This window comes from Leptonotus elevatus, chromosome 14, assembly GCF_054856555.1.
Source record: "Leptonotus elevatus isolate MCC_2025b chromosome 14, RoL_Lele_1.0, whole genome shotgun sequence".
Classification (NCBI taxonomy): Eukaryota; Metazoa; Chordata; class Actinopteri; order Syngnathiformes; family Syngnathidae; genus Leptonotus; species Leptonotus elevatus.
Window position 1 is genome coordinate 7618045 of NC_141252.1, and position 27952 is coordinate 7645996.

Below are 27952 nucleotides of genomic sequence, written 5' to 3' on the forward strand. Positions count from 1 at the left end.
ACTTTTACCATCTCTACTTCCTCTATTCAAGTAGATTTAAAATCAAAAGATACGTTTGATACTTAAAGCACAGCAGACGTCAGGCACTTTAAGATGTTTACTTAAGCAGTATTCTACTTCTACTAAAGTCTTTTTTTAAATTGTTTTTATTTAAGACACTTGTACTTACTTACTTCACACAAGACTGCCCACAGGTAAGAGTAGGAGGGAGTATGATGGGGGGCGGAGGGACGCCGACATTGGTTGACAACGAGAGGGGGAGGTAAGAGGGTTTGTATGGTTGCTTACTCCCACCCACCTGTACCTGAACGAAGGAGTGCCGGTCGTCGTCCTCCTCGTCCGATTCGGGGGCCACTTTCCCGTCTTCCTCCAGTAACAGCGGAAGCAGCATTAGCGGCGGCCTCCCGGCGGCCAGGTAGACGTCAGCCAAGGCGGCGGGGAGCTGACCGAGCGAGTGGAGCAGCGCGCCGAGCATGGAGCCGATTACGGCCTGGAGCGAGGAGACGGTGTGCCAGTGGCTCCAAGGTGAGCCCGATTCTCACCACTGCCTACCATAACATGATTTCGTTCGTCGCCTCCGAGCTACTTTGGAGTCACAAATAGAAGCGCGCCACGGCGATTATAAAACACACACACGCGCACAAATCCTTTGGGAAGTGAAAGGTGGAGGTGGAATGAGGAAGTGGCCCAGAGAAGCCATAACAGTATTTTTTTTGCTCTGATCATGTCAACAACTTTACTTCAGCGAGTAGGTTGTGACATGCTTTTATCTTTAAAGTGATTAACCGCAGGTAGTACTCACATATTCGTGGAAGCTACTTAATAAAAAACACAAATACTTTTGAAGAAGTATCAAGTCAAAAGTTACAAATTCCGAAATGTACAAAAGTAACGTTATAACAGCAACAAAACAAGATAGACTTGCATTGTTACTCAAACATTGTGAACTTACTAACAAAAATAATTAGCTAATGACATGAAAAAAAAATACAGTAGCCTACATATATCTTACCTATATATGTTTCTACATATTTGAATGCCAGAAGGCTTGCACAACACATCGCATTTGCCACGAATCATTCTTGGAGCAGACAACCCCAAACAATTTACCAATTAGACAATACAAATTAAGTATACATTAATTTTTACTGTCGATATACCACACCCATTTTGATAAATGGTTCAACAAAAGGAAAAAAAACTGCTCAGAAAATACATTTCCACTTTTATTACCTTACATAGTAAAAGAAAAATATCATTGGACACAACTTTGCTGCATGCTAGTTTGTGACAGTACTCTATAATCAGAACTGAACTGACATGTCCCGCTTAAACAAAACAATAACCAAGACAAAATAGCTACTAAAAGCAACTAAAATCCTTTAAAAAAAATGCTCATGCATAGAAAACGTTTGAACACTATAAACTGTTGGTTTTTAGTCTGGCAGAAGACAACACTTTTACCATATCTCGGAACCGAAAACATAAATTTTCTGAAATAAGGACAATGTCTTGCTTCTCTGAATGTGTCATCATTAATGCACCCTGGTGCACGGTCCTCGATATCGCTGTATTTATAGTGCTGGCCGGATATCATTATGTAGTGCTGCTTACTTAATGGTCAAATAGATTCGTCACACTCTAATCTTAGTTTTGGACATTGCACATGCGCTCCAGAGTCACCACATTTCTGCAGCATGCAGTCTCCTCAGAATATATTTGTGTTCTTATGCCGAGAATAAAATACAGTAATGTCTCAACTCTCATTCCCCTCCATTGTTGCTTGCTAGCGATAGTCAGTTTCCGCCTAAACTGAGGCGAGTAGGGTTGGTTTGAGGATCGGTACCAAGCAGTACCTCTGATTGACAGGTGATTAATCCAAGGTAACCCGCAGGGGTTGTCTCCAGTTTCCAGAATGGATGGTTGGATTAACCTGTGAGGAATCGAGCGCTCGCACAAATCCCTTCAATCCCTTCACACCCGAATGTCTCACTCTTAATTCTTCACTACTCCACAATCCACATTTTGCTATAGTGCAGTGGTGCCTTGAGATACACATTTAATTCATTTTGTGCCCACGCTTGTTACTTAAAACACTCATATCTCAAATCGTCTTTCAGCAGTAAAATGAATGGAAATGCCATTAATCTATTCGAGCCTCACCCGCCAAATTTTTAACAAACATTAGCACTCTATAATATACTTTATGAAAACATACAATAATGAGATGATTACATAGAATGTAATCTATTTTTATTTAATTTCTATGGACATTGTAATGTTTCTTTTCGTGTGCTCACCATGGCTACCCAGGGGAAATATACGGCCATATATATTGAGTCAGTCAAAAATCCTCAGTAAGTCGCAGTAATATCTTCACATAGGATAAACAATATATGCCTGTGAGTACTGTTATTTTGCCTGTCTAGTGTTGCTCTGCTGTTTGTGTTAGACTGACGCTATTCGTTAGCCCGTCAATGGCATTTTGCGTCGTTAGCGTTAAGCTAAATTGACTTCTCTAAGGCAAAGCAATGGGGGTTGCGTTTGTGAATGTTTTATTTTCACTTGACTGGTTGTCCCAATGCCTCAGTCCATGTTCTAGTTAGTATGCATACTATTTTATAGTATAGCACTTTAATTATATATTTTTCAAGGGTTTGTAAAAGGTAAATAGGCTTGTGGTTTGCCAGCACAAACCCTCCGATCCTTTTACAGCGTCCATGTTCCAGCTGCATGTATCAACCTGTTTTTTTTTTAATTTTTTGTGCTAATTTACGCTTTACGCCTGACTTTTTCTATCTCCTGCGTCCCGCTGCCAGGTCTGGACGCACCCTTGCATCGGTATGCCTTGTCAGAGTGGCGTCTCTCCGGCGTGGATCTTGTCCAATTGACTTCGGAGGACCTGGAGAGGCTGGGAGTGTCCAAGATCGGCCACCAGGAGCTGATCCTCGAGGCCGTGGAGAAGCTGTGCTCCTTGGTGAGGCGGGAAGTTGAGTCACGTGTATTTTGTGTACAGTATGTGACCATGGCGATAAGGAGTCTAGGGATGTTTGTCTTGAGGGTATTGATTGAAGATGTCATATGTTCATACTAGTGTGCTAACACTCTGCTTTTTGAACAATCGTTCACTGTCTGAATTTACAACACATCTTGTTGCAAAACATCATGTTCTTTCCTTTAGAAACATGTCAACTTAAGTGGATCAACTTTGTCTTTCCCTTTTCTGCTCCAACAAGGTCCTTAAAGGGAAAGTTACCCCTTCCCCCCAAAATTATTGACAATAATATGTTCTATGTAGCCCCAGTAGTCAAAATATGGTATTTTGGATAATATTGCATCAGTGGAATATGAGTAAAATCCAGCAGTTGTTATCTATTCAGAAGGCGGCCATTTTGACATCCCAGTTGCTAAGGTCTCAGGTAAGAACCAATCAAAGCTCAGCTTCAGAAAACAGGTGAGCCATGATTGGTCGCTGCCTGAGCACTGAGCAACTGTGATGTCATCTTCAGTTGACAGCAAGTGGCAAAATGGCCGCCCCTAAAATGGGTAAAATGTAATATTAATCAGAATGTCATGTTTAGACTAGTGAGGTTACATGTAACATTATGGTCAAGAAATGATTACGGCTGACTTCCCCTTTAAAAAGTCCATGGTTCGATGAGCTTCGTGTGGAAGAGCTTGGTCGAGCCCTGACCTCAACCCCATTTTCTATTCCTGTTTTTGTAATGGCCAGGTGTCCCTGTAGTGAACCTGGATGCAGATTTATGGGACCACTGCTTTAATCCTCTAATGTGCAGTTAGTGCCGCCAAACCACTTGTGAAGTCGTTTTATTTATACCACTTAAGCAGTAGTAGTGTGTTTGTAGGCTCATTGAGCAAGACAGTGCAGTGTGGCAGCCAGTGAATGCCACACTTGGCGGCTCAAGCAGCTTAAACCTGTTGCCAAATCGCAAACAGGAGCCTTCATGCTGGCTCTTTTTCTATGATTGTGAACGCTTATGTAAAGCTTTAAGAGCAGACGCTTGCGTGGAACGGTCTCTTAAGGGGCACTTGCGTGGTTATACAGTTTGCATTTACAGAGGCGCCGTGCAGTCGCCTGTTCGGCATGTCGTGAGTGTGCTCATTCACAATCATCATCAAAAACAATCATCACACGAAGGAGGGGGAACACTTTCGAGTGCGCCGTTAAGTCATTTCAGCATGCATAAGACCATGAAAAATTCATGGCCACTGACTGTGGATTAGTGCCACTGGTTGATATGTAACAACAAAGCCCGTTTGGAACAAACCTCTTGACCCCCAATGAGGGCGTCCTGAATGCAACCGGTTCTGCTCTCTTGCAATTGCATTTGATTAGATTATTATGTAATTTAATTCTATTTATTATAGATGTACAGTATATCATATAAGCGTTCTTGTATTCCCCATCTTCATGCATCTTATTGAAATGTTCCTTAAGTTTTGCTAGATAGCTAGTGCTGGACTAGAATTGCTCAAAATGGCATTGCAAATCATGCAGTTAAGATTGTTGACTCCCATCGCTCATCTTGACTTTAAAACAAGCACAGCTGTTTTCTTAAGATGGAACCCAGGGGCAGTCGATAGAATAAAAAAGTTGAGGCCCCAAAATTGAACCCTGTGGAACACCATATGTTCCGTTATTGCACATACTTGTCCGATCACTTTCTTGATTTGCTCGAAGGGATTAAAATAAGAAAGAAATCACACGACGTACCATCACAGCAGCCTCAAGTAGACTACTGAGCGCACCAAATTCCCGGCAGCACAGATAGGCCAAGCAGGGGTGAATCATTACGAATCATTTGAATTGAGTGTGTGTCTTGACCTCCGCCAAACCCCTGAGACTGACTCAACAAACCTATCAACAAAACTTGACCTGACACACTGACCACAAAAGCTATCGTTTTATTTTTTTTTCTTAAAAAATGTCTAATGACAAATCGAGTTGATTTTGTAAATAGTACAAAGAAAGACTGTCTTTTGATGTAGGGACACTTCAAAAGCTAAGCATGTGAAAATCTGGAACATTAGTAATACCATTTCAAGTGCATTAAAGCTTTGAGTAATATGATCATTTAAGATTTCAAATGGTCTTGTAAATTGTCCCTGTCAGTCATACGGCGACAGCGGGGAAAACCTGCAGGGCCTGACGGAGAAGCTGCGAAGTGTGGCCCACAACTTGCAGATGGGCATTCAGGGTCGCTGGCGCCACCACAACTACGACGGTCAGACTGCCACCAAGCTGTCCACCGGCGTGCTACACGCAGTGGTGGAGCTCATCGCCTCCGCCAAAGGACTCTTCTCCTTACTGAACAGGTCAGTCAAGAGGGAAAGTTATCTGACTGTAACACACACAGTATGCCAAATGCTATTTTTACCCGAGTCAGGCTTTAGTAAGAATAGTGGCATTGTGTAATAAAAACACATTATTTAATAGGGAAGTCAACCTTAAATATTTATTAACAAAAATACGTCATATGTGACCTTACTAGTCTAAACATGACATTCTGATTAATATTTCATTTGTGGAATATGAGTTATGCAGCAAAATCCAGCCGTTTTTTATTCATATCGGGGGCGGCCATTTTGCCACTTGCTGTCGACTGAAGATGACATCAATGTGGCTCAGGGCTTGGGGAACGATCAATCACAGCTCACCTGTTTTCTGAAACAGAGCTGTGATTGTTTGTTACCTGAGGCCTGAACAACTGTGATGTCATTTTCAAAATGGCCGCTTTCTGATATTGGTATCGGTGAATGGTGTAGACATGAGACATAAACGAGTAGCAAAAAATTACATGATATAAACATTAAAGTAAGAGATAAAAAATATATAAAATAAAACAAATGTTTCTAGCAGCAAAATCCAGCCGTTTTTATCAATATCAGGAGGCGGCCATTTTGCCACTTCCTTTCCACTGAAGATGACATCACAGTTGCTCAGGGCTTAGGCAACGACCAATCACAACTCACCTGTTTTCTGAAGCTAAGCTGTGATTGGTTGTTACCTGAGACCTGAGCAACTGTGATGTCATCTTCAGTCGAAAGGAAGTGGCAAAATGGCCGCCTCCTGATATTGATAAAAACGGCTGGATTTTGCTGCTTACTTCATATTCCACTAAGGCAATATTAACTAGAATACCGTATTTAGACAAGAGGGACTGCATAGAACATATTATTGCCAAGAAATGAGTTTGTTGTTGAATTCCCCTTTAATATTATGGCCTTGAAATTGTGAAGTTATTTAATCCTCGAAGCTCAAGGGCAAATTAATTGTGCCAAGTGCATCAACTTCTACCTCATAAATGTTGGCATTCATATTAAAATTGTTGTTTGTTAATATTATAAAATACATCGGGGTCAGGTCTCAGGGGCAGCAGCTTTAGCAGGGAAGCCCAGACTTCCCTCTCCCCAGCCACTTCGCTGGCTCTTCCGGGGGAGACGTAATCTTTCCAGCGTGTCCTGCGTCGTCAATAAATGGGACACAGCTCACCTTCGTGTCCTCGTCTCATTATTTACTGCATCTCCACAGTGGTTTGCTCATCATTTTTACTTCTATGACAGGCGTGTTCATTTAACACGTTCATGAAAATACAGTGGTTATTGATTAACCTAAACTTTATATTTGTATCATAGGGATGAGTGTTAAAATGTTGCTTAAACGGACATTTCTAACACTTAATAATGATTTAGAAATTAGAATAATTTGGAAGTCATTTTGCTGTCTTTGTTGTGTTTAAATGTGCTGTTGATGATTGAGTACAACTTGATTGTGTCTTGTCAGGTATCAGCTCTCCCAACTGAGTGGACACACGAATACCAAGAAAATCTTGAGCCAGTGCAAAGAACTGGGGATGATTGCGCAAAAGGTTTGTCAATTTTTTCCGTCCATCCGATTTCTACACCGTCTCTCCTCGTTAGTGTTGTGGGTGAGCTGGATCCGATCCCACCTGACTTTAGGCAAGAAGCGTGTCCCTACTATTTAGGATTTTAAAATTTTCCCAACTGTTAACTGAAAAATTTACCTACATGTGTGTTTTTTTTTGTGCTCTTAATGAAATACCCTATGATGTCAGAAGGCGCTGCTGTCTAGATCGGAATTGGTGTCAAGGAAGTATGTTGAAGTGATACATCTTGAATGAGAGGCTAACTTAAATAAGCCCTTTTTTTTTTTAAAGCATAATGATTATTTTGAGATCGGGTGGGGGTGGGGGGGTGATTCCACTCCTGTTTGTCCTGTTAGTTAATCATTACTTTTCAGTTCTCTTGTATGCGTGACACAAAAACGTGATTGGTTTTGTTACTTTTGAACAGGAAGACTTTTTTTTTTTTAACATGTCCTTATAGAGGAACTATGGCTGTCTGTAACCAAAGCTCAAGCTCCCCTTTTTTTTTTCTCTTTTTTTTTTTTTCAAAACCTGCCTCACATGCGTTATCTCTACATTCCTGGCATATTTGAAGGCGCTTGTACCTTGAAGACTAAAGCAGGAGGAGGGCTGGACAGTGGACATGTGACGGCGAGAGGGGCTTGTTTTTCAGTGTGGGGGAGAAATGAGAGAGCGAGGTCCTTAAAGGATGAATGTCAAACGCTAAGTAGAAGGGATGAGCTTGAATGTGTTCTTGTACCTCATGGTAGTGGGTGAACGAGCCAGTGACTTATTATTGACAGTCAAAGGAGGAGGAGGAGGACTTGAAGGAGGAGGGATTACGCAGTGACTGCTTACTGACTTTTGACTGCCCGGGGAGTATGTTGTAGTGAACACAGCAGCAGGAAGGAGAGACTGTTAACATGTGGGACATTTGGGCCTGACAGACATTCGGACCGAACAAAACTTTAAGCGCAAGGAAGACCAGCATTTGATTCGGTTTTCTGGACTGCAGCCCGGCATAGCAGGTACTGTTGCTACCTTTCGAAATCGGTTGCTACCTCTCGAAATCTGTTGCTACCTCTCTGCTTTGTGGATAATACTCGGCTTCAACATTAGATCATGTAGATAAGTGATTGTCAAAGTTTGGTACATTGACTTAGGGGTAAGCATTTTTTTTTTTTTAATTGAATTAAAATTTGCAGTTGTTGAGATGTTTTGAAAAAAAAAATCAGTACAGCAAAGTTGTTCAGTAGAGTTGAGTTAGTTTTATTTGATTATTTTTTATTATGTTTCGCACACCGCCAACTTTCCATTGTGACTATAAATAGTATCATTTGTCTATAAAATTGTTGTGAGATGAGAGTATCACTGCCATCTACTGTAGTGGATGTAAAATTGCACTTTGTTCTAGTACGACAAAAAAATAAAAACAACAACCAAAAAAACATGGTCCCTTAGGTCTTAGGTCAGGGGGGCCTGTCCACCCTATTTGAGACGGACTGATATAGGTACAAATTTTATTTTATACATACGTCAGTGCAATGTTAATGTTCAAACTACGCATAAAGTTACACTGGCATTCCGATAGTGCCTTTGAAATATGCACCCCAAAACCAGCAATTTTGCACATCCATGTGTGACAGGATTATTGTATTGATGATTGTAGCTTCAGCTCTCTACTTATTTGTAAAAATGTCTTTGAGCATTTCTGCCTCATTGCACATTCAAAGTTGTATCATAATAATTACTGCGCTGCACTCTTAAAAAGAGAATTGTTGACCAACTTAATGGAATGGCCTCAATTGGTATCACACAATTGAATTAAGTTAATCCAATGTTAATATATAAAGTTTAATGAACTAAAAATTAATGAAACTTAATATATTAACTTTGGATTAACTTAATTAAATTGCGTGTTACTAATGGAAGCAATTCAATTGAGTTGGACAACAATTCTCTGTTTAGAGTGTACTGGGCATTTTAATGGTGCAAAACTTATCTGCACATTTTGTACAACTGTCATCGTATTGTAATTTACCGCACTTAATCTTTGCTTGATTACTCTCTACATCGTTTGCACTGGTATCATTGGACAGCACGAATGAATGGCACCCATACATTACGTATAGACTCTCTCCACTTAATCTGTCGCGTCTTTGTGTGTCACAAGACAATGGCACGACAGTCATGCACCTAAGCGTTTGTCACTGCTGATTCATTTGGTCCCTCCGGGCTGCATCAGCTGTAAAAATGATGATGCAGCCGATAACGAGGTGAAACATTAAAAAAAAAAAAAACAACAACAACAACCTGATGTCAAAAATAGGAGCATGAGTGTGTTGGCGTGCAGTAGCAGTGACAGTATATTTTTGACCAGTGATGTGAAGGAGAGAAATGGAGCTGACTCAGAGGATGTTTTCCACTCACATGTTGGAAATGCGCTAAAAGCGATTGACTGCTGAGATCAGAGCTTCATGATAAGTCACTGTACGCCATGATAATGGCGCCCCATTGTTCATGCACTTCCTGTTTCGGATTTTTGTATGTATGTGTTTGCATGCCCTTGTTTTAGGTAATTAGCGTACTCTATGCGCTTCTCTTTTCTTGAACTTCAGTTTCAGATTTGTGATTTTCACAGCAAGGATTAGGTTTTGTTGTGTTTATTTTTGCTGCAAGAGTTGATCAGCGATAGCAGCCAGTGTCTTGAAGTTTCTGACTGCTCAGTGCACTATGAGCAATATCTAAATCTCTAACACAGATTTGTGTAACAATACAAAAGCATTGCTACTAACACAGTATTTTTTTTAGCGACATTAGCTGTTCATTTTTACAATAAAGAAGTTATTGATCAAACAGCACAATATATCGCCTGTCTTGTCATTGTTATAGGAAGGCGTTTGGTGAATTCGCTGACAGCTGACGTGAGGATTTAAGGCTGCTTGTCAGCAAACGTTAGCAGTTGTCTTTTTAGATGGGTGTAGCTACATAAAACATCGACGGCTTCTTAAAATAATCGCCTTGGTAATTTTTCAGATTTTTCGGGAAACACAAAAAAACCTTTACCATTTTGCATTTATTTTAAGAGGATGACGATATTTTTTTTTACATACATTTATTCAAAATTTTCAGATAAAATATTATTTGAATGAATTAACGATTTAAGTCTAATTTGTGTTGTCAGAAAGAGACGAAAGGTCGTTTTTTTTAAATACCTAAAAATGTCCAAAAAGTGACCATAAAATGTCCAAAAGATCCAAAAAGAACAGAAGACTACCATATAATATACACAAAATTGCTCAAAAAAGTTTTGAAAATAAATTTTTAGAAAATGCAAAAAACAAAACGTTCAAAAAATAACCATCAAATGTTCAAAAACAAAAGAAAGGCAGAAAAATACCATAAAATGTCTTTGGAAATTGGAATTTCCCCAAAATTCAGAAAATTCATTATAAAAAAGGCAGGAAAAAAACTAACATTAAAAAAGTAACTATAAAATGAATGAAAATTATAATATACAGTAATGTACAGAAAAAAATCACAATAAGTCAGGAAATTTATTTTAAAGTCTCAAAACAAGTCCAAAAACAAAAGAAGAAATTCAAAAAATTACCATAGAATGTCCACAAAATTGCTAAAAATTTCATAAAATTGACAGCAAAAAAGGCAGGAAAAGATGTTTAAAAAAAGCCATAAAATGTCCAAAAACAAAAGAAGAGAAGCAACAAATTACTATGCCTATACTGTTTTGTTCATCACAATGTTCAAAGGTTTTGCGGCTCCAGACAGATTTTTTTGTTATTTATTTGGCCTAAAATGGCTCTTTTGACAGAAAAGGTTGCTGACCCTTGGGATAGACTATGAGCGAGAGAAAGTCTCATTTTTAGTGAAATATTAGCGCACACTTAAGGCACCCCTGCAAGTTTGCTGGGCGAACCCACCACCTGTGGATTTCAGTGAGGTGTCCATGTTGTATCTTCAAGCAGCAAATAGTGAAGAATTCTTCAAGCAAGAGGCCAAGTGCTTACGTCAAGCTGTTTATTGCCATTGCCACTTGAAGTGAAACAAAACGAATAAAGCCCTTTTCACGCTGCACTTAGGGCACAGCGCGCCGACATCAACCCTATTCATTGTGTACAGTATGTGGTTATGGAGTGCTGCTGGGCGGCGCGGCGCCGCAAGAGGACGTCTGCCATGAAGGCGCGGCGCCTCTAATTGAAAAATGTTCTCTTCTACATTTGCGTCGCTGTGACATCAGACACGCCCTTCCATTAAGAGAGGAGCTGGTGGAGCGATTTAGTGCTTTTTGCGGTGGTCTTACTTACAGTTAACGACATGAGGACAATGGAGGAAGCCTTGGTGGAAATGTAACTGTTGCAACATTGAATCTCGCGGGTTCATGTAAGCGTTACAAACGGGTCACATCAGGAGCACAGAATTCTATCAGTCACGGCTCTCAGGAGAGCTGCTTCTCATGCTTGACATCGAAGAAAGGACTCTTATTTCCTGTTAGGTCAAGTGTGTGTGCTGTCATGCTTCCCACCAGCCCGAGGGCCACCATAATAGGAAGTAAAAAAAAAAAAAAGTCAGCTGGTCTTTATTGCACGTTGTCGCTGCGCTCGGCGAGCCTGTTGTGGATTGAGTTGAGGCTGTGTTGAAGTTGCTCGGACAGTAGAGAAACGCACAAGGAAGGGTGACGTGTGAACTTTGAACCTGGATGTCGACGCATATGTCTATTTGGAGGATTTACGTTTAAAGGTATGTGGATCTGATGGTGTGATGTGATTTTCTGCAGGTGCTCCGACTGCCTCTCTTATTACGAGAACATACAAAAACAAAAATCCAATTTGCTCATAGGTGTGAATGTGAGACCGAATGGGTTTTTTGTCAACTTTGGCATAGTTTCGTGGCATCTTCGGGAATAAGACAAAAAATGCCAGTAGATTTATTAAAAGCTTTAAATTGTCCATAAGAATGTGAGTGTGAATGAATGATTGTCTATATGTCCTGTGATTTCCAAGTTGGTCCAATTTCAGGAGATGAGCCTAGCTGTCATCACCATGGCAACCCCGAATCACCTACTTTTAGATATTGGTGGACTAGGCAGGACAAGACACCTCTCCTTTTTTTTTTTTTTTTTTTTTTTTTTTTTTTTTACAGACGTAGCATTGTTAATTTAACTGGTCAGAGTTGCATACAGTGCAAAAAATAAATAAAAATCTTACTGGTGCTTTAAACAATTTTATCCCCTGGATGTTATTATGAATATTTTTGTGTATTTAAAAAAATAAATAAGTTGAGGTTTAAAATTGGAATAGTGTAACCTTTACAGAGGTTAAGTTAAACAGTGACACGGAAAAACGAGAAGCTGATGGAAGCACAAGTCTTTTTATAGCCGGCTGTTGACCTGCTGGCAAATAAGAAATATTTGATGAATGTAAACTTGCTCCCGGAGACCGAACGGAAGCTTACGACACTTGTTTTCACTGTAAAACCAGAAGAAGAAAAAAAACAATGTATGTCAGATGTTTTGCATATCTGAATTAAGCTTACAATACCTTCTCTTTTAATTCACCCAAATAGTCGGTCCTTTAAACACAACATCAGAGGAGACCTTGATGAAGAAAATAAATACGGACCTAAATTCACCTCTAAAGGTTTTCTTGCTTCTTACTGCAGCTTAGATTAAGGAGTTGGTTATTACTCATTGACTGTTCTTTCCTTTGTTCATTCATGAGAGAGTCGGGTGAATTAGCATACAGTTTTATTGGCAAAGGCAAAACTTGGTTTGTTTTGCCTTCGTGTTATTTAAATTTTAAAGTATTCATCAACATTTTTAACCAGTCAACCGGGTGCTAAAATATATCTTTCAAACCCCGAGTGGTGTCAAATTGTAATAATCACCATGAGACAAATACAAAAAATAGCAATGTGGGCAAAAAAAACAAAATAGCGTAATCTTCTCCAGTCACAGGTGTGAATGTTGAGTAATGTCAAGTGTTTAAATGCTGGAATGAAAAAGGTGTTAGTCCTGAATGAAATCTCTTGAAATGTTTTTTTTTTGACATTTAGTGTAAGTCAGTGTAACAGACAAAGAAAAGGACAAGTACCTCTTGGCTGTCACAGCGCCTACCACAATGTTTAATTAGTTTGAAAAGAAAAAAATCCTGCTACAGTGTGGCTGCTTTGTTGCAATTTCACAGAGATTAGGTGCCCTTCACAAGCCTTTATGTAATCAACACTTCATTAGGGGATTGCGAAAGCTGTTGCACTTGGGAGTTTATCTAATGTGTTAACATCTATCCTCCTCAATTCCTTCATGTTTTCCATCTCTTTGTCCATCTAAAAGCCGCATTTAGGCAGTGGTCATGGAAGCCGGTAACTGTAAAATGTATGATTTTATGCAAGTAACCACAAAGTGCAGCATTCATCTGCTACATGAATGCTAGCATGTATGCTAGCATACATGTATGGGAATGCATGTATTTTCCTCATGGGAAATGTGGTCTTCCTTCAGGGATAACATTACCGCTTTTGTCCAAACTGAAATTCCTTAGTGTTGCTTTAATATATTCACTTTTCAATTGTGTGTTACCACTTGAAGCAATTTTATTAAGTTGGTTACCAATTCTCTGTTTAATCTTAAATTGGTTCAACAATTCTCTTTTTAGAGTGTGCGTGTCGACAGACCGTACTCACAGGCATACCTTTATTTTTATTTCAGAAATATTTGTGAATACTGACTAATTAGTGATGTAGTTGAGAAATTTGTCTGTCTTGAAATGCCCCCAGGTGGCCAAGGTACGCACACACCAATTTAAGGAGGAAGTATGACAAAAAAATGGAAATATGATACAAGCGTGGTCCACTTGACCATAAAATCACTGTGACAGATTCATGGTGTAAACAGGAAATGTCCTGATTTTTTTTTTTTTTAAGTGAGCTTGTCCCATTTCCGCATAGCTCTACCAATCAATATCGTTATCAATAACAATCGGCAATATTGGATGACATACATGTTGACCGTGTGCCATTTTACCCATTCGACAGAAACGCACAAGTGTCTACGAGAAGGAAAAGGACATCATCTCTGTGGTAAGTCACTTCAATCTTGTGCTCTTTCATCCCCTTTTTTTTTTTTAAATGGAATGATTATATTAAAATTTCTGCGTCCCAAGTGTCGTCAATTGGTGGTGGTGTGCGACGAGATTCTGAGCTGCAAGCCGGAGGCTTTACTCACCAACACCACGCAGCTAGAGAGCGTCGACCTGGTGCCCGCTTCACCAGGAGACCAATTGGTAATTTTTAGTAGTATTATTATCAATTGTGCCCATCTGAAGTTTTCCATCAGAGTGACCTTCAAACACACCAAACTTACCTCTTTTTCCTCTGTCTTAAATCGTTATGTGCTTTCAGCTTTAGTTGACGCCATCGTCTGCTTCTTTTCTCAAACTCAAGGTTGTTCATGTCTACCGGACGAACAATACACTGCGCATCAGCCGATACACTCAAAGCAATTATTTCTGCCTCTTTTCCTCTCACGCTATTTTTCTTATTCAAAGGATCGGTTCTATTCGGTTCACTTTCCTTCCCTTTTCAGTAAGTGACAGGCTCGCCTGCTACATGATCATATAAGCACTCCTGATTGCTCTTTGTAATCTGTACCGTACAGAAGCTTTTTAGAAAAAAAGTGTCAAAAAATAGATTTGTATTGAATTATTTCCATGTCATTTAAACTTTAACATAGACACTGCGGAAAACATTATTATTATTTTGTACATTATTAACATTATTTTTTAGCTACGGTATATTGTATTTTCAATTTAATTAAGAAATACTTGTTTTAAAAAATATATATTTTTCTTTTATTTTAATAAAAAATTTGACGGAGATATTTATTTTATATTAGCCTATAGTTTTATTAAAACTTTAGACAACCTATTGTGTAAATTGGTAAATATTTAATATTTTATATAATTTAGTTTATGATTTTAGTTGTTTAATTGTAACTTTATGAACACCCCAAATTATTTATTTAATTATTTTACTTAATCCGTGACTTGCATATTTATCCATTTAAATTTTGATAATACTTTATAATGTTTTTTTTTTTAACTTATTGTCCTCATCAGCTTTTCACCAGGAACTGTTGTTTCATTTTCTCTTTAGAACAGAGAGAAATGCTTTTCATGAGTACAATAGAGATAAAAAGGAAACAAAAAATTGCAGCAATTGTAATAACTTGTAATAAGAATTCTTAATTATATAAAATTTTATCAAGCATTCAATATGGGAATATTCCTTGATATTACATTTCTGCGATAAAGATCAGTTTTAGTGTTAAAAGCAGTTAAAGACATTTGGCAATGAGTGTAAAATCTGCTTTGTGTAGCCGCTAAGAGTCGTATAGAGTTTGGTTGTTTTGTAGTTTGCCAGGTTTTGAGAAGGGGGGGTAGGGGTTAAGGAGTTCCGGGGGACGGCGCCGCCGGGCGCTCCCCCCCTGCCCCGCGCCGCGTGTAGCCATGTGAAACATATCGATTATGTCTCCAGGGTGAGATTAGTTTGCTCCTATGGTTAAATATAACGAATCAGAGCAAGTTCATGGCTAATTACAGAGCGAGCCGTCAATACATCTGGAGACAGACATCGATGTTTCACACAGCGATGACAGAACAGTGCTTGTGTGTGTGTTTGTGTGTGTGTGCGCACGCGTATGTGTTTATGTGAGATTTTTTTTTCTCCCTCGTTGTCTTTGTCTGTCTCAGGGCATCGAGATAACATCCATTGGCTCCAGTAACCACTATGTGACCGGAACTGCAGCAGAGGTCAGACTGTTGTTCCAGCGCCACACTATTGTAACAATCATCAAAAGCCTAAAAGCCAAATTTCTTGTCAGTTGGTGAAACTCAGGCGTGCTCAAGTTCGGTCCTCGAGAGCCCCTATCCATGTTTCCCTCCTGCAGCACAGCTGAATCTAATGATCAGCTAATCAGCAAGCTTTGCGGAAGCCTGATAACGATCCTGATCATGAATCAGGTGTGTTAGTGGACAGAAACATGGAAAACAGGCTGGATAGGGCCTCTCGATGACCGAACTTGAGCACCCCTGGTGTAACTGATGTCAGGGCTATTTTTTTTTTTTCTAACTTTCCAAAAGGGGTGCTACTGAGTCCGTTTTAGGGTGTCATTTTCACGATCGTAAAATGACGTACATTTTTCATGTCTTTATATTTGGGGAAATTGTTGACATTTTGGGCATGCTGAGGCCCCCCAAAAGGTGATTCATTTGTCAGAAGAATGGTAATAAACAAGAGATTCCAAAAAGGCCTTGGCATTGTGCTTGTGCCCGACATAGATCAGTGACATAATCCATCCATTTTCTTAACCGTATATACATGATATGCGGTTTCCATAGTTACTGTTCAACGTTACACTCCGCATCACAAGGAAGAGCTTTACACTGTGTGTTCATTCTCGCTCCAAATGTCTATTAGACGTTATCTTTGGTAGAAAGTAATCAAAATGATGGACAATCGGCGCACTCGTTTTCAGAGAAAACCAAAACCAATTGAACGTGTAAAGTAAAGAGCGGCGTGATTGAGAGCCGGGGGCTAATGAGCATCAGGTGGTGCCAAGCACAGCTAGCTAGATCTCTCCTGTGAGCGAAGCTAACAAGAAGTATCTCATATTTATCCCAATTATGACCTTTTGAAAAACTGCTTGGAGTTGTTTGAGCACTTTTTCTTGGATTATAAAGTGAATTAACAAGAACGCTGATTTATCTGTTATGTAAAATAGCCTATTAATTATGTTACTGATACCTAAACTGTGATCCCCTGTTTAGTGATGTTCAATTTTAACACGCTGATGTCACACTAGATAACAGCATGAGTAATATAATTAGCAGTCAATTTACCATTCATTACTTTCTCTACTGTGCTCCTCTTATGTTGTCCTCTATGTGCATAATTCTTTAGCCTTCAAGTGATGTTGCAAAGATCTTGGCTGGAGATGAAGTGATCAAAGTCAACAACCAGATAGTGGTGAGTTTTTCCCTATATACACAGGTTGTATGGTCATAAAATCATATTAAGGGAAATGGCATTTAAAGGGGGAAATAAAAAAAACATTCTTGACAATAATATGTTCTATGCAGCCCCACTACTGTAGCCTAAATATGGTATTCTGTTTAACTCATTAACTGCCATTGACGGCTATAAACGTAAAAAAAATAATTAGAACTATTTATATTAGTTTAAATTTTTTTTCCACTTTTGTTGAAAATCTAGATTTTTTTTATTGTACATTTAGTTTTGTACAGAAAATTTGTGATTAATCACGAGTTAACTAGTGAAGTCATGCGATTAATTACGATTAAAAACTTTTATTGCCTGAGGCCCCGAATTTTTTATAATATTTTCTTTTTTTTTTCTTTACTTTTTCATTCACTGCCGGTTATAAACGTCAAAAATTAATTTGAACTATTTCTACTAGTTTAACATTTTTCTACTTTTGTTAACAAGAGTATGAAAACCTATAAAAAATTTTATTGTACATTTGGAACATATAGAATTTGTGATTAATTGTGTGTTAACTAGTGAAGTCATGTGATTAATTACAATTAAAAACATTTAATCGTCTCTTGCCCCTAATTTTTAATAATTTTTTTTAAGGAATTTATGGCAGTGAACGAGTTAATATTGAGTTAGTGGAATATGAGTTAAGCAGAAAAAAACAGCAGTTTTTATCACTATCAGAAGGCGGCCATTTTGCCACTTTTTTGTCAGGTGAAAATGACATCACAGTTGCTCAGGTTTTAGGTAACAACCAATCACAGTTCATCTTTAAAAAAAAAAAGGTGAGCTGTGATTGGCTGTTGCCTGAGCCCTGAGCAACTGTGATGTCATCTTCAGTCGACAGCAAGGGCCAAAATGGCTGCCCCCTGAGATGGATAAAAACAGCCGGATTTTGCTGCATAACTCATATTCCACAAATGTATAATTAATCAGAATGTCACGTTGAAACTAGTGAGGTCACATATAACACATTGTTGTCAAGAATTTTTTATTTTCCCCTTTAAAAAATGTTTTACTGCCATAAGTATACAAATGAGTTAACCACTGCTATTAGTAAAAGCTGAAAAGAATAAGTCCTGTGATGTGCGGTTTAATAAACCACAGATGCATGTCACGCTTTTTAACATTCCTAACTGTTGAGTGGAGTTATATTAAGACACTTTCTGAACTTTAATACTAATAATAATAAAAAACGAAATGTGAAAGTCATGAATGAAGGCGGGATAAGCAGTCCTTTTATAACATTCACAACCTAATATTCCACCTTAAGTGGATAAATAAATACAGGGGATGTGGTAGTGAAGTCTACCCGGCCATTTGAGGTGATGTGAAGTTAATACCCTCCCTGACTGTGCCAAATTCCTGATCTTCACTTTTTGCAGAATCTCTGTGTGAAAGACCTTGTGATGTGTGTTTTATTGTTTTAGGTAGGCTGGAGTAGGGCTAACCTCGTGAAGAAGTTAGAGGAGAATCCCAGCGGCGTCACTCTGGTCATAAAAAGGTCTTCTGGCTCGCTGTGTCGCAGAGGTCCGGGCCAGTGCTCCTCATCTCTGCAGGTCATTCAAGGACACATACATTCGAATCACTCTGGTTGTGCTGCAAATTCAATTTGACGTTGCACTTAAAATGCACCGGCCCTAATTCCCATTAAGAATGTAAATTTGGGATTAGTCCCCATAAACAGTGGTAACTAACTAACTAACTAATTAGCTCACATACTTGGGTTTGTGTTGATAACCCTGTGTAAAGGAGGAGGACTACTACAAAGACGAGAGCTCAGAGGAAGAGGAAGACGAGGGAGAAGAGGACAATCCAAGGCACTCCATTTTTGAGAGGGTAGCAGCTTCAGTCCGGTCTCTGTCTTTCAGGTAAAAATCTTAATCATACTTGCTTTTTTCATAAAGATAATCTCTATTTTTTTCCCCTTTCATTACATTTCCCTGACCAAAAATGGTCATTTATCATGTTGGGCAGCGAACTAACAAAGTGGCTGTCCAGTTAAATAAAAGTACAGGTTGAGTTTGAATTACAAGACTAAAACAACTAAGATATAACGCTAATACAGTGACGCTACAAAAAAAGAAGAGAGATTAGTCAAGACAAGGCTATGGCTTGGCTAAATGAAGCTCCTCAAAATATCTACAAATTGACAAATTCCAAACCATGAACATGCAGACGTTCACTGTACTAAAATTCACAAAATAACAAGTAGCTAGCCAGCTAACTTAATTAGCAAATCTGTCAATCTATTCACGTATGCTAAACTATTTGAGCTAGCTTGCTTCTAGGCGTATGCTACTTGATGTTGAAAGCCAAGTTACAGCTCAGTAATGTCATCTATACTTGCTTTTTTCATAAAACTGTGTTTTCTCTTTTTGTTTATATTGCGCAATAATATGTTCGACACTCTTGATGCTTTCATTGCATTCCCCTGACCAAAAATGTAAAAATGTTGAGCAGCGAACTAACAAATTGGCTGTCCAGTTCAATAAAAGCACAGGTTGAGTTTGAATTACAAGTCTTAAACAACTAAGATATAACGCTAATACAGTGGCGCTACAAAAAAAAAAGAGAGATTAGTCAAGACAACGCTATGGCTTGGCTAAATGAAGCTCATCAAAATATCTATAAATTGACAAATTCCAAACCATGAACATGCGGACGTTCAATGTACAAAAATTTACAAAATAACAAGTAGCTAACCAGCTAACTTAATTAGCAAACTGTCAATCTAGCCACGTATGCTAAACTATTTGAGCTAGCTTGCTTCTAGGCGTACGCTACTTGACGTTTAAAGCCAATTCTAGCTCAGTAATGACAACACACACGCTAGCTAATGGAAGCGCTAAGTATTTACTTGTTAGAACGGAACCTCCCAGCAACACTTGAACCTCATTAATCTGCCAGGACGCAGTAGGTGAAATAATAGTGCGTATGCCGTAAATTCCACCCCGCACACCCACGGGCCATGACTGACTGGAAAGCGAGAGGACAGGAAGGCGCGAGTTGGAAGATGAATAGCTGAGGGAGTTTGCGATACATGCAAAAAAAGACTCTGATGAGGAGGGAAAAGAGAAATGGGTCTGAAAAGGAGGAAAGAGAGTAATGGAGGGGACTGGATGAGATAGTGAGAGGTGACGGACAACAGATGTAGTAGGAGGGATGAAAATCCAGGCGAGCAAGAACAACATGTTCAAAGTTTTATTAATGATATCCTTTATACTCACCATGTTGTGGGTTTTGCTGCACAGGAGAGCCGTTCAAGGGCCAGAGGTGACCGAGGAGCCTATGGGACAAGAGGAGTCGGAACTGTCTGCCGACAAGGAGCTCGAAGGCAGGCTCACTCCGCAAGGCGCTCCATCGTCACTGTCAGTCTCAGGTAGAACACAAGGAACCTGCTTCCAAGAGCAACCAAGTCCTCAACTTGTCCTTTCCTCAACAAATCCTTTCTGATGATCAGCTAACATCTCTACAATTGCGTTTTTTCAGGAGAGTTTGAAAGTTTAGCTGGACCGAGACTTTCCCCGGGCCTCAACTGGAGAAGAGACCGCTCGCCGTCGCCACAAAGCGCTTCACCCTTCGAATTCTTCCGAAGTTCTTCGCTGCAGGCACTTAACCAGGAGAGAGCGAGCGTCAGTTCCTGTCCTGAAATGGTGGGCCACACGGTAAGAAAAAGACGACCCCAGACGGTAGGGCTGGGCAATTGCGGAAGAATTAACAAGCATGATTATTTTGATTCATATTAAAATCCTGATGAACTCTTTTACTGCCAAAAATGTTAATTGACGTTAAAATATTGTCAATTGACATCAACTACGTTTTGTTTAGTTTTTTTCTCAATGGGCAGCGCAACGTCTTGTGCAGTGCTGCTTTGTGAATGGGGTTGGAAAATCCAAAAACATCCACTAGCTATGGCCAGCAGATGGCAGCATTGTATCTCTGTTCAATGGGCTCCCGTGCATCAAATTACATGAAAACATGGCGGATCTTAGGAAATAGAATGTTTTCAAGGATGACGTGAATGATCAAAGCGTTTGTCACATTAAATCTAATTCTCAGCGCGTCCATTAAACAAAAAATATATAAAATATATAAATAAAGTCACTGCAGAAAATGTATCTTTTCACAAAAAGCTTGTTTTCTTGTGTCACTCAAATTACCTATTTTCAAATGGTGATTACTAAAGAATGGAATAAAAAAGAATCATACTTTTTTTTTCTACTGGAAGAATGGAATCCAACCTTTCATTTGGTATCCACCATGTTTATGTAGTCATAGCACACAATATTCTGATTGCCTTGAAAGATGAGTGATAATGCTCAAAATGGCTGGCACTGTAGAGGTCGTCTTTTTGGATAACGTTTGGCAGTAAACAAGTTTATTATTATTATTATTATTATTATTATTATTATTATTGTAACAGCCCAAAAAAAGTTTCTCAAAGTAAAATAATAATATATTCAAATAATCCAAATTAAAATATAATTTAATTTTTTTTTAAATATTGGCTGATTCTGCTGTGTGCGCCTTGGCCTCTTAGGGGCAGTGTAGTGCCGTGTGTGCTTGGAGATACACGCCATCATTAAGATATAAGAGTAGAAGAAAGTCATGATTTAACTTCATTATTATTTAGCACAAATAAATGCCTTTGTGTTTTGCTATATTACCGGAGTCGCTATTTGAAGGAATATCACTCCCGCAACGTGATGCTCATATTCAATTAGCCTGTTAATGGGATTTTGCATTGACTGCTAGCATTAGCACGCTTGCTTCACAACATAGGAAACACACACCGCACCGTTTTCTTCGATTGTAATGTTTTTAATGATTAAGGAGAATCCAATATCACTAAAAGATGTTGGCATACTGAGTCAATTTCTGGTATAATCACAGGGACACCAGGAGACAAAGAAGAGTTCTATCAAAGGTATGTCTTGAGAAGATACCAAACTCCATCCGTTTTTCTATCCGCCCGTATCACCAAAACGGAGAATTTGATTTCATCCCATCTCAGGAATGACGGCGGCCCTCAGTCGACGCCGCGTGTCCTGCCGGGAGCTGGTGCTGCCCGACTGCGACGGCTGGCTGTGGAAGAAGAGGAAGGAGAGCAGCGTCTTCATCGCCCAGAAGTGGCAACGCTTCTGGTTCGTCCTCAAGGGGCCGTCCCTCTACTGGTACAACAGCCAACAGGTGCAAACCCATCAGGAGTTATTTCTCTTTATTTACACTATGACAGTTAAGTGGTTTGAGCGAAGAAAGGATTATTACAGAAAAAAATTGCTTCTAAAATAAACAAATAGGAGGTCGATCAACATTACTTGCAGTTTGATTTTGATATTCGGGGTCTTGCTGTTGCCTCCAATACATCCATTTTGACTTTTTTTTTTTTTTTTTTTTCAGGGCGAGAAGGCAGAAGGGTTGGTCAACATCACCAGTTACAGCATCGAGAGCGCTGGCGAGCACAAGAGGAAATAGTAAGGACAAATTGTTTGTTTAGTTGAGCGTTTCATAGATGTTGTGATTAATTCAAAGTTGTTTTTTTCCCCCCTATGTCAAGTGTGTTCAAAATGTGCCATCAGCGATTTCACAACGTCTTTTTTGCTGCCGAAAATGTCAGCGACATGAGCAAGTAAGTTTATGTGGCAATTATTTTTGAGAAAATAATTGCAGTGTTCCATTTAGTCAAAAAGTTGTCAGCTCTTAGTCTACACTGCCCCCTGCAGTTAGTCTAACGCGCAGTGCCCATTATTAACACCACATTTATGACTTTTTTTTGTGGATTTGTACAGCACGACATCTTTAGTTTAAAACACAATAAATATTTAAAATGAGTTTGTCCATGGTTGCATTTAAAAAAAAATATATATATATATATATTGTTTTCCACAGGTGGATAAACTGTCTTATTATAGCCATTCAGAAGCACAAGAAGCTCAGCCCGGGCCCAGACAGCGAAGAAGGTACCTTCACGCTTTTTTAACTTTCAATTAAATTGTGGAATATTTATAAAGATATCACATTAATGAGCCTCAAAAAAAAAAGATCATCTTACTACAGTTTGCATCTTTAAAATCATTACCTATTTGCCTTATCATCTTTTTCGCAGTTAGCCATTTATTAAATTAATTAAACAATCATTTCACAAAATTCCATCCCAAATTGTGAATGACTGTGAGATGCTGGGCAGATGATGGGGCATTTTGTGCAACTGTTTAGCAGTGGGGTATCTGAAGCAAAGTTAGACTTCCCTAAAACTCAAAGCAAAAAAAATAATTTTTAGAAGGCTCTAAACTCTGAAAACTCATAAGTTGGTACGTTTGTATTTAGAGCAGCAGCATAGCTGTAGCCTGCTAGCTTAATACTAATGCTAACACATAATGGGAGATGGCTATATAACCATTTTAGCAACATATATCTGAACACAAATAGTGCAATAACACATTTAGACATTCACTATAACAGTACACAGTCATATTCTTTATCCTCTGTGAGGAGCTGAGATGAGCTGTGTTGATCTGAGACTATTCTGTACAAACGTTTGCGTACAATATATTTGTATGTGTCAATTACTGCCCCCATGTGGCCAAGGCAGGCAGCCAGTGTGACAAAAACGGTTTTAGTTATTTAATTATGTCACTACTTTATGGTTTTATTAAGCACAATATTATAGAGGAATATTTTCCTCATCTAAAAATCACATTGTTACATTTTTGTTGCTTTTCGGGGTGGCTGGAATGCATTAACTCATTCACTGCCATTGACAGCTTTAGACGAATTTATTTGAACTATTTCTATTAGTTTAAAAAAAAAATTCCACTTTTGTCAAGAGTATGACAACCTAGAATTTTTTTATTGTGCATTTAGAACAGATATAAAATGTGTGATTAATTGTGAGCAAACTAAGTGAAGTCATGCGATTAATTACGATTAAAATATTTAATCGCCTGACGCTCCTAATTTTTAATAATCTTTTCTCTTTTTTTCAATCGCATCAGGCGATTAATTTTTTAAAATTGTAAATAATTGCATAACTTCAATAGTTAACTAACGATTAATCAAAAATGTTATATCCGTTCTAAATGTACAATCATTTTTTTCTAGGTTTTCATACTCTTGTTAACAAAAAAATAAAAATAAAATTAAACTAAGAAATAGTTCAAATGAATTTTTGACGTCTATAGCCGTCATTGGCAGTGAATGAGTTAATGGCATTTCCTAGTCATTTTGGTGGGAAGAATGATTTTAGTTCTGAGTGTTGTCACTCAACAAATTAAGCTCGTATTTCAAGTACGTCACTGACATCGTTTGATAGATATATATGCGTAGTAAATTAAGTGCGATGGGACAATTTCCTGCCGCCTACCCGATGATCCTTCACACGCTTCGTTCATTTCAGATATAACAATGTATTTAATTCTAAAATGCTTGATTGTTGTACATGTGCAATTCTGATAGAATGTTACAGTGAGACAGAATCAGAAAACGAGGCATCCCCTTCGCCCCGCAGGAGAAATAAGGTCAGCGCACTTGCAAAGGTAAACACAATATTAATGAGCAATTCATCTTAATAGCTGTTGCTGATGTGTGACAGAAAGTGCAGTCCAGCACCCTGCCTCGCCCCAAGTGCAGGACCAACGTTAAGGTGCCATTACCAAGCCCTTCAACAGGGGGCAGCAAAGGTACAAGCATCCTTCCACAGTCACTCCTGCTCATCATCACTCATGTTGACTAAACTTGGCGTGGTCGTTTCCAGCCGCCCCGGAAGACGAGATGGGCAAGATGTTGAACAACATCAAGGAAGGGGGCGTGTCCCTGATGGGCCGCGAGCAGCCGTTTACGCACGACCACTTCAGGAGGTCGTTCATCCGGCGCAACAAGAATCCAGTCATCAACGAGAAGGCGCACACGCTACGCGCCCTGCAGAGCACGCTGAAGGTGAGCCGATGCTTTGCTTCATTTCAACATCCGCTGCAGTGAGTTGAGTGGAATTCGATTGGAAATGATAGCGGCCCAACGGAGTGCACTACTTGAGCACATTTTGAAAAACTCATTCTAATGTCACTCAAAAATAACGTTTTTCCCCGTTCTTTAATAATGAGCAATAAAACATGGGTTGGTTTGACCAAAAACATTTTCTGAACAAAAAGCGGAGAAAACGAGCCATCAAGGAGAACAGTAATGTTCTTGGGTTTCCATTTTTTCAGTGACAATGCGCACAACCAACATGCGACTTGTGCCCGTTTCCATTTGGTATTATTTGCTGAACATTATGTATAGATTTGGTGACAGATCATTAAAAGTGCAGTCACATCAATGACTCATCTTGACCATCTTGGCCATGCGAATATGGAGGAGAGGAGACTGCGCCATGAGATGACACCAAACGAGAGTGTCTCTCTGCCATAAAACACTCGACTGACTGTCAACAAATGACATTAATGTTTGTATTAATTCCAGAAATAGTTCAATTTCTTCAACCTACCAAATATTTGAGTTTCCCTTTTATCAATATGGTGGAAAATACAATGTTGTAATTTTTTGCGGGGGTTATTTTTTTAAATTATTATTATTTTATTTTTTTTAAATAAAGAATTTTATGTCTTTAAAAAGAAATAAATATTTTATGCCTTTAAAAAAAAAAGAAGCATTTTAGACCTTTTTGTCTCGAATTTCTAGCGTTTTCATTCAGGTTTATTTTGGAGTTTCTTGAAAATTGGAACAAAAATAGATGGACGGAAACCCACCTAGTGATTTTGATGCTAACATTGTTTCTTTTTTTGCTAGCTTTAAACTATAAAACAACATAAACGAGTGAAAAGGGCTTTTAATGGCAAAATAGTAATTTATTTAAAGCTATGCAACTCAAGAAAAAAATGCAGCAGCGCCATCTACTGGCTTCTGTTTGTCATTACATCTGTAGAAGCTTGAATTGAAATACATGTACTGTGTTTATGTTCCAATGATGGATGGATGGATGGATAGATGCTGATGTTTGGCACAGGATGCCGTGTGCTATAAATCATGGCTCATCCCTTTCCCCGCAGGCCAAAGAAGCCGAATTACAGCAGATCAACAAAATTCTGGACGATCCCGCCGTGACAGCCTCAAACTATCGCCAGTGGAAGGAGCAGAACGAAGAACTCTTTCAGGAAATCGAGCGACTGGCCTCTCCCAAGGCCTCCAAAGTCGGAGATGGCGACTCCACCGCCGCCGCCGACGTTGCGGCGAGAGACACGCCTGCCCACGAGGTTGCCTTGGAAACAGTCACCACGGAAACAAGCCCTGCGGAGACAAAAGGCGCGTACAGACTGAACCTCGGCGACGGCGAGCAGCTGGTGGACGCCGAGCTTTCAGATGTTCTGCTGGAGCTCCCTCAGGGCTCCCCGGCGGAAGCGACCAGCAGTCCCGGGTTGGAACTCTCACTGGGCTCGCTACAGGAATCTATTAACAAGCAGCTGAGCGAGATGAGGGAGAGCGGGGAGGCGTCCGAGACTTATTTCTACATTTAAACACATCCACCCTAGAGGACCTTTTTGTCATTTTCAAAACCGCCCAGAATGATTTACGCTGCCTGGAAATGACAGCTTTCATCTGTCATCAAATCAAGAAAAATAGCAAGCCTATTTTGACAAAAAGTAAGGAGTTGAAAGTACAAATCTATTTTCAAATATAGGAAGTACATACCGCCCCATATATGTCCAATCAGACATATGGGAGTGGCCCTTAACCAAATGTGACTTTTAGGACTTGTGGAACATAAGTCCCCGTTCTACGATTTTGTTGTGACTTTACAAGCGCTAGATGGTGGCAGCCAACATGTGGCAGCTTGGCAGTCAATTCTTCAAAAAAAAAGACGCCTAATGCTTCAAGTTGTTTGTTGACACTCCCAGTTGAGGTTTTGTGAAAAAGTAAACAAAACAATCATGACGCACAAACTGTAATTCTTAATATTCTTCTGGAACGGATTAATGGCATTTCCATGCATTTCAATGGGGAAAGATGATTTTTAATACGAGTGCTTTGGGTTATAAGCGTTGTCATGCAACAATTTAACTGGTAAGTCAAAGCAGCACTGTTAACTGCTCGTAAATGGCAACTCGCGTGCATTTGTGCCAATTCTTGCCAGGAATAAACAAAGAATTTTGACAAATTATGCTGGATCTATTTCTGTAAAGCGACTTTATTCACATGTGCCTGTGAATTAGTATATGAATTTTGTTGTGAATTTTTTTTTTAACATTGACTTGCCGTAGTACAAGTTTACATATTGAACAAGTTGCCAATCGACAGTATACCAAATGTATTTAATTACATTGATTTTCTAGGTAAATATGTAACATAGGAATTAAATGCCTTTTAAAATGTGATGTGTAAATGTAGTTTTTAAAATGTGTGCTGTACGTGCTTATTAATTGATATTTTGACATATTTGCACAGATAATGTACATGTAAATTAACCGCCATGCTAGTGTTTTTTTTTGTTTTTTGTTTTTTTAAATGTCATCTCATTTGTCCCATAGATGTACAGGTGGATTTTATTAAATTGCATAATAATGAGAGAAGTGAAACTATACCAATCACGACACACAGAATTGAAATATTTCACGATTTTAACAAATTCATCACCTCATGAATTTACAATATTGCTTAAGAAGCAATCAAAAAAGATTTTTAATACAGGAATTAGATTCTGGAAAGTATTTCCTTCTGTGTTTGGACAAATCTGTGTAATACATGTTTCACTTTTTGAACTACTGTACTGAAATAAATGACATTTTCTACCATATTAAAATGCATTGCAACGCGCTTGTATTTATTGTTGAAGCATTCATCATGGTAACGATTCGCTTGTGAAGTAGTGACGCGTTTGAAAAGCTCTGAGTGGCTTCACAGGATGAGTCATCGTAAAAAAAAAAAAAAACGCGTCATGATCACCCACATTTGTCAGCTTGACTTATTACGAATGTATCATTTTCTCAAAACTTTTCTTG

The 27952-nt window shown here is 38.9% G+C and overlaps 2 protein-coding genes across 5 annotated transcripts in view; one reads left to right on the top strand and one right to left on the bottom strand.

The window, feature by feature from the left end:
* rps6ka1 (ribosomal protein S6 kinase a, polypeptide 1) overlaps positions 1-590 on the bottom strand; it is a 50628-nt gene extending 50038 nt beyond the window's left edge. Inside the window, exon 1 of one of the 3 annotated variants that reach the window (XM_086094058.1) lies at positions 299-590. In XM_086094058.1, the coding sequence (XP_085950184.1) occupies positions 299-475 (177 nt within the window). In that variant the 5' untranslated portion in view covers positions 476-590. The remainder of the gene's footprint in view (positions 1-298) is intronic. The other 2 variants (XM_086094059.1, XM_086094057.1) reach the window with 2 other exon arrangements.
* cnksr1 (connector enhancer of kinase suppressor of Ras 1) lies at positions 40-27767 on the top strand. 2 transcript variants are annotated; one of them, XM_086094056.1, is made up of 22 exons: positions 40-194; positions 315-525; positions 2820-2977; positions 5135-5337; positions 6806-6890; positions 13938-13982; positions 14066-14185; positions 15653-15712; positions 16863-16928; positions 18389-18517; positions 18711-18829; positions 20213-20340; positions 20451-20626; positions 21855-21888; positions 21976-22151; positions 22362-22435; positions 22519-22590; positions 22851-22921; positions 24417-24478; positions 24553-24640; positions 24715-24896; positions 26006-27767. In XM_086094056.1, the coding sequence occupies exons 2-22, from the start codon at positions 474-476 to the stop codon at positions 26468-26470; spliced, it is 2565 nt and encodes an 854-aa protein (XP_085950182.1). In that variant the 5' UTR covers positions 40-194; positions 315-473; the 3' UTR covers positions 26471-27767. The 2 variants fall into 2 exon arrangements, with proteins under 2 accessions (XP_085950182.1, XP_085950181.1); XM_086094055.1 differs by lacking the exon at positions 40-194 and having other exon boundaries at positions 285-525.
* The last annotated feature ends 185 nt before the right edge of the window (positions 27768-27952 follow it).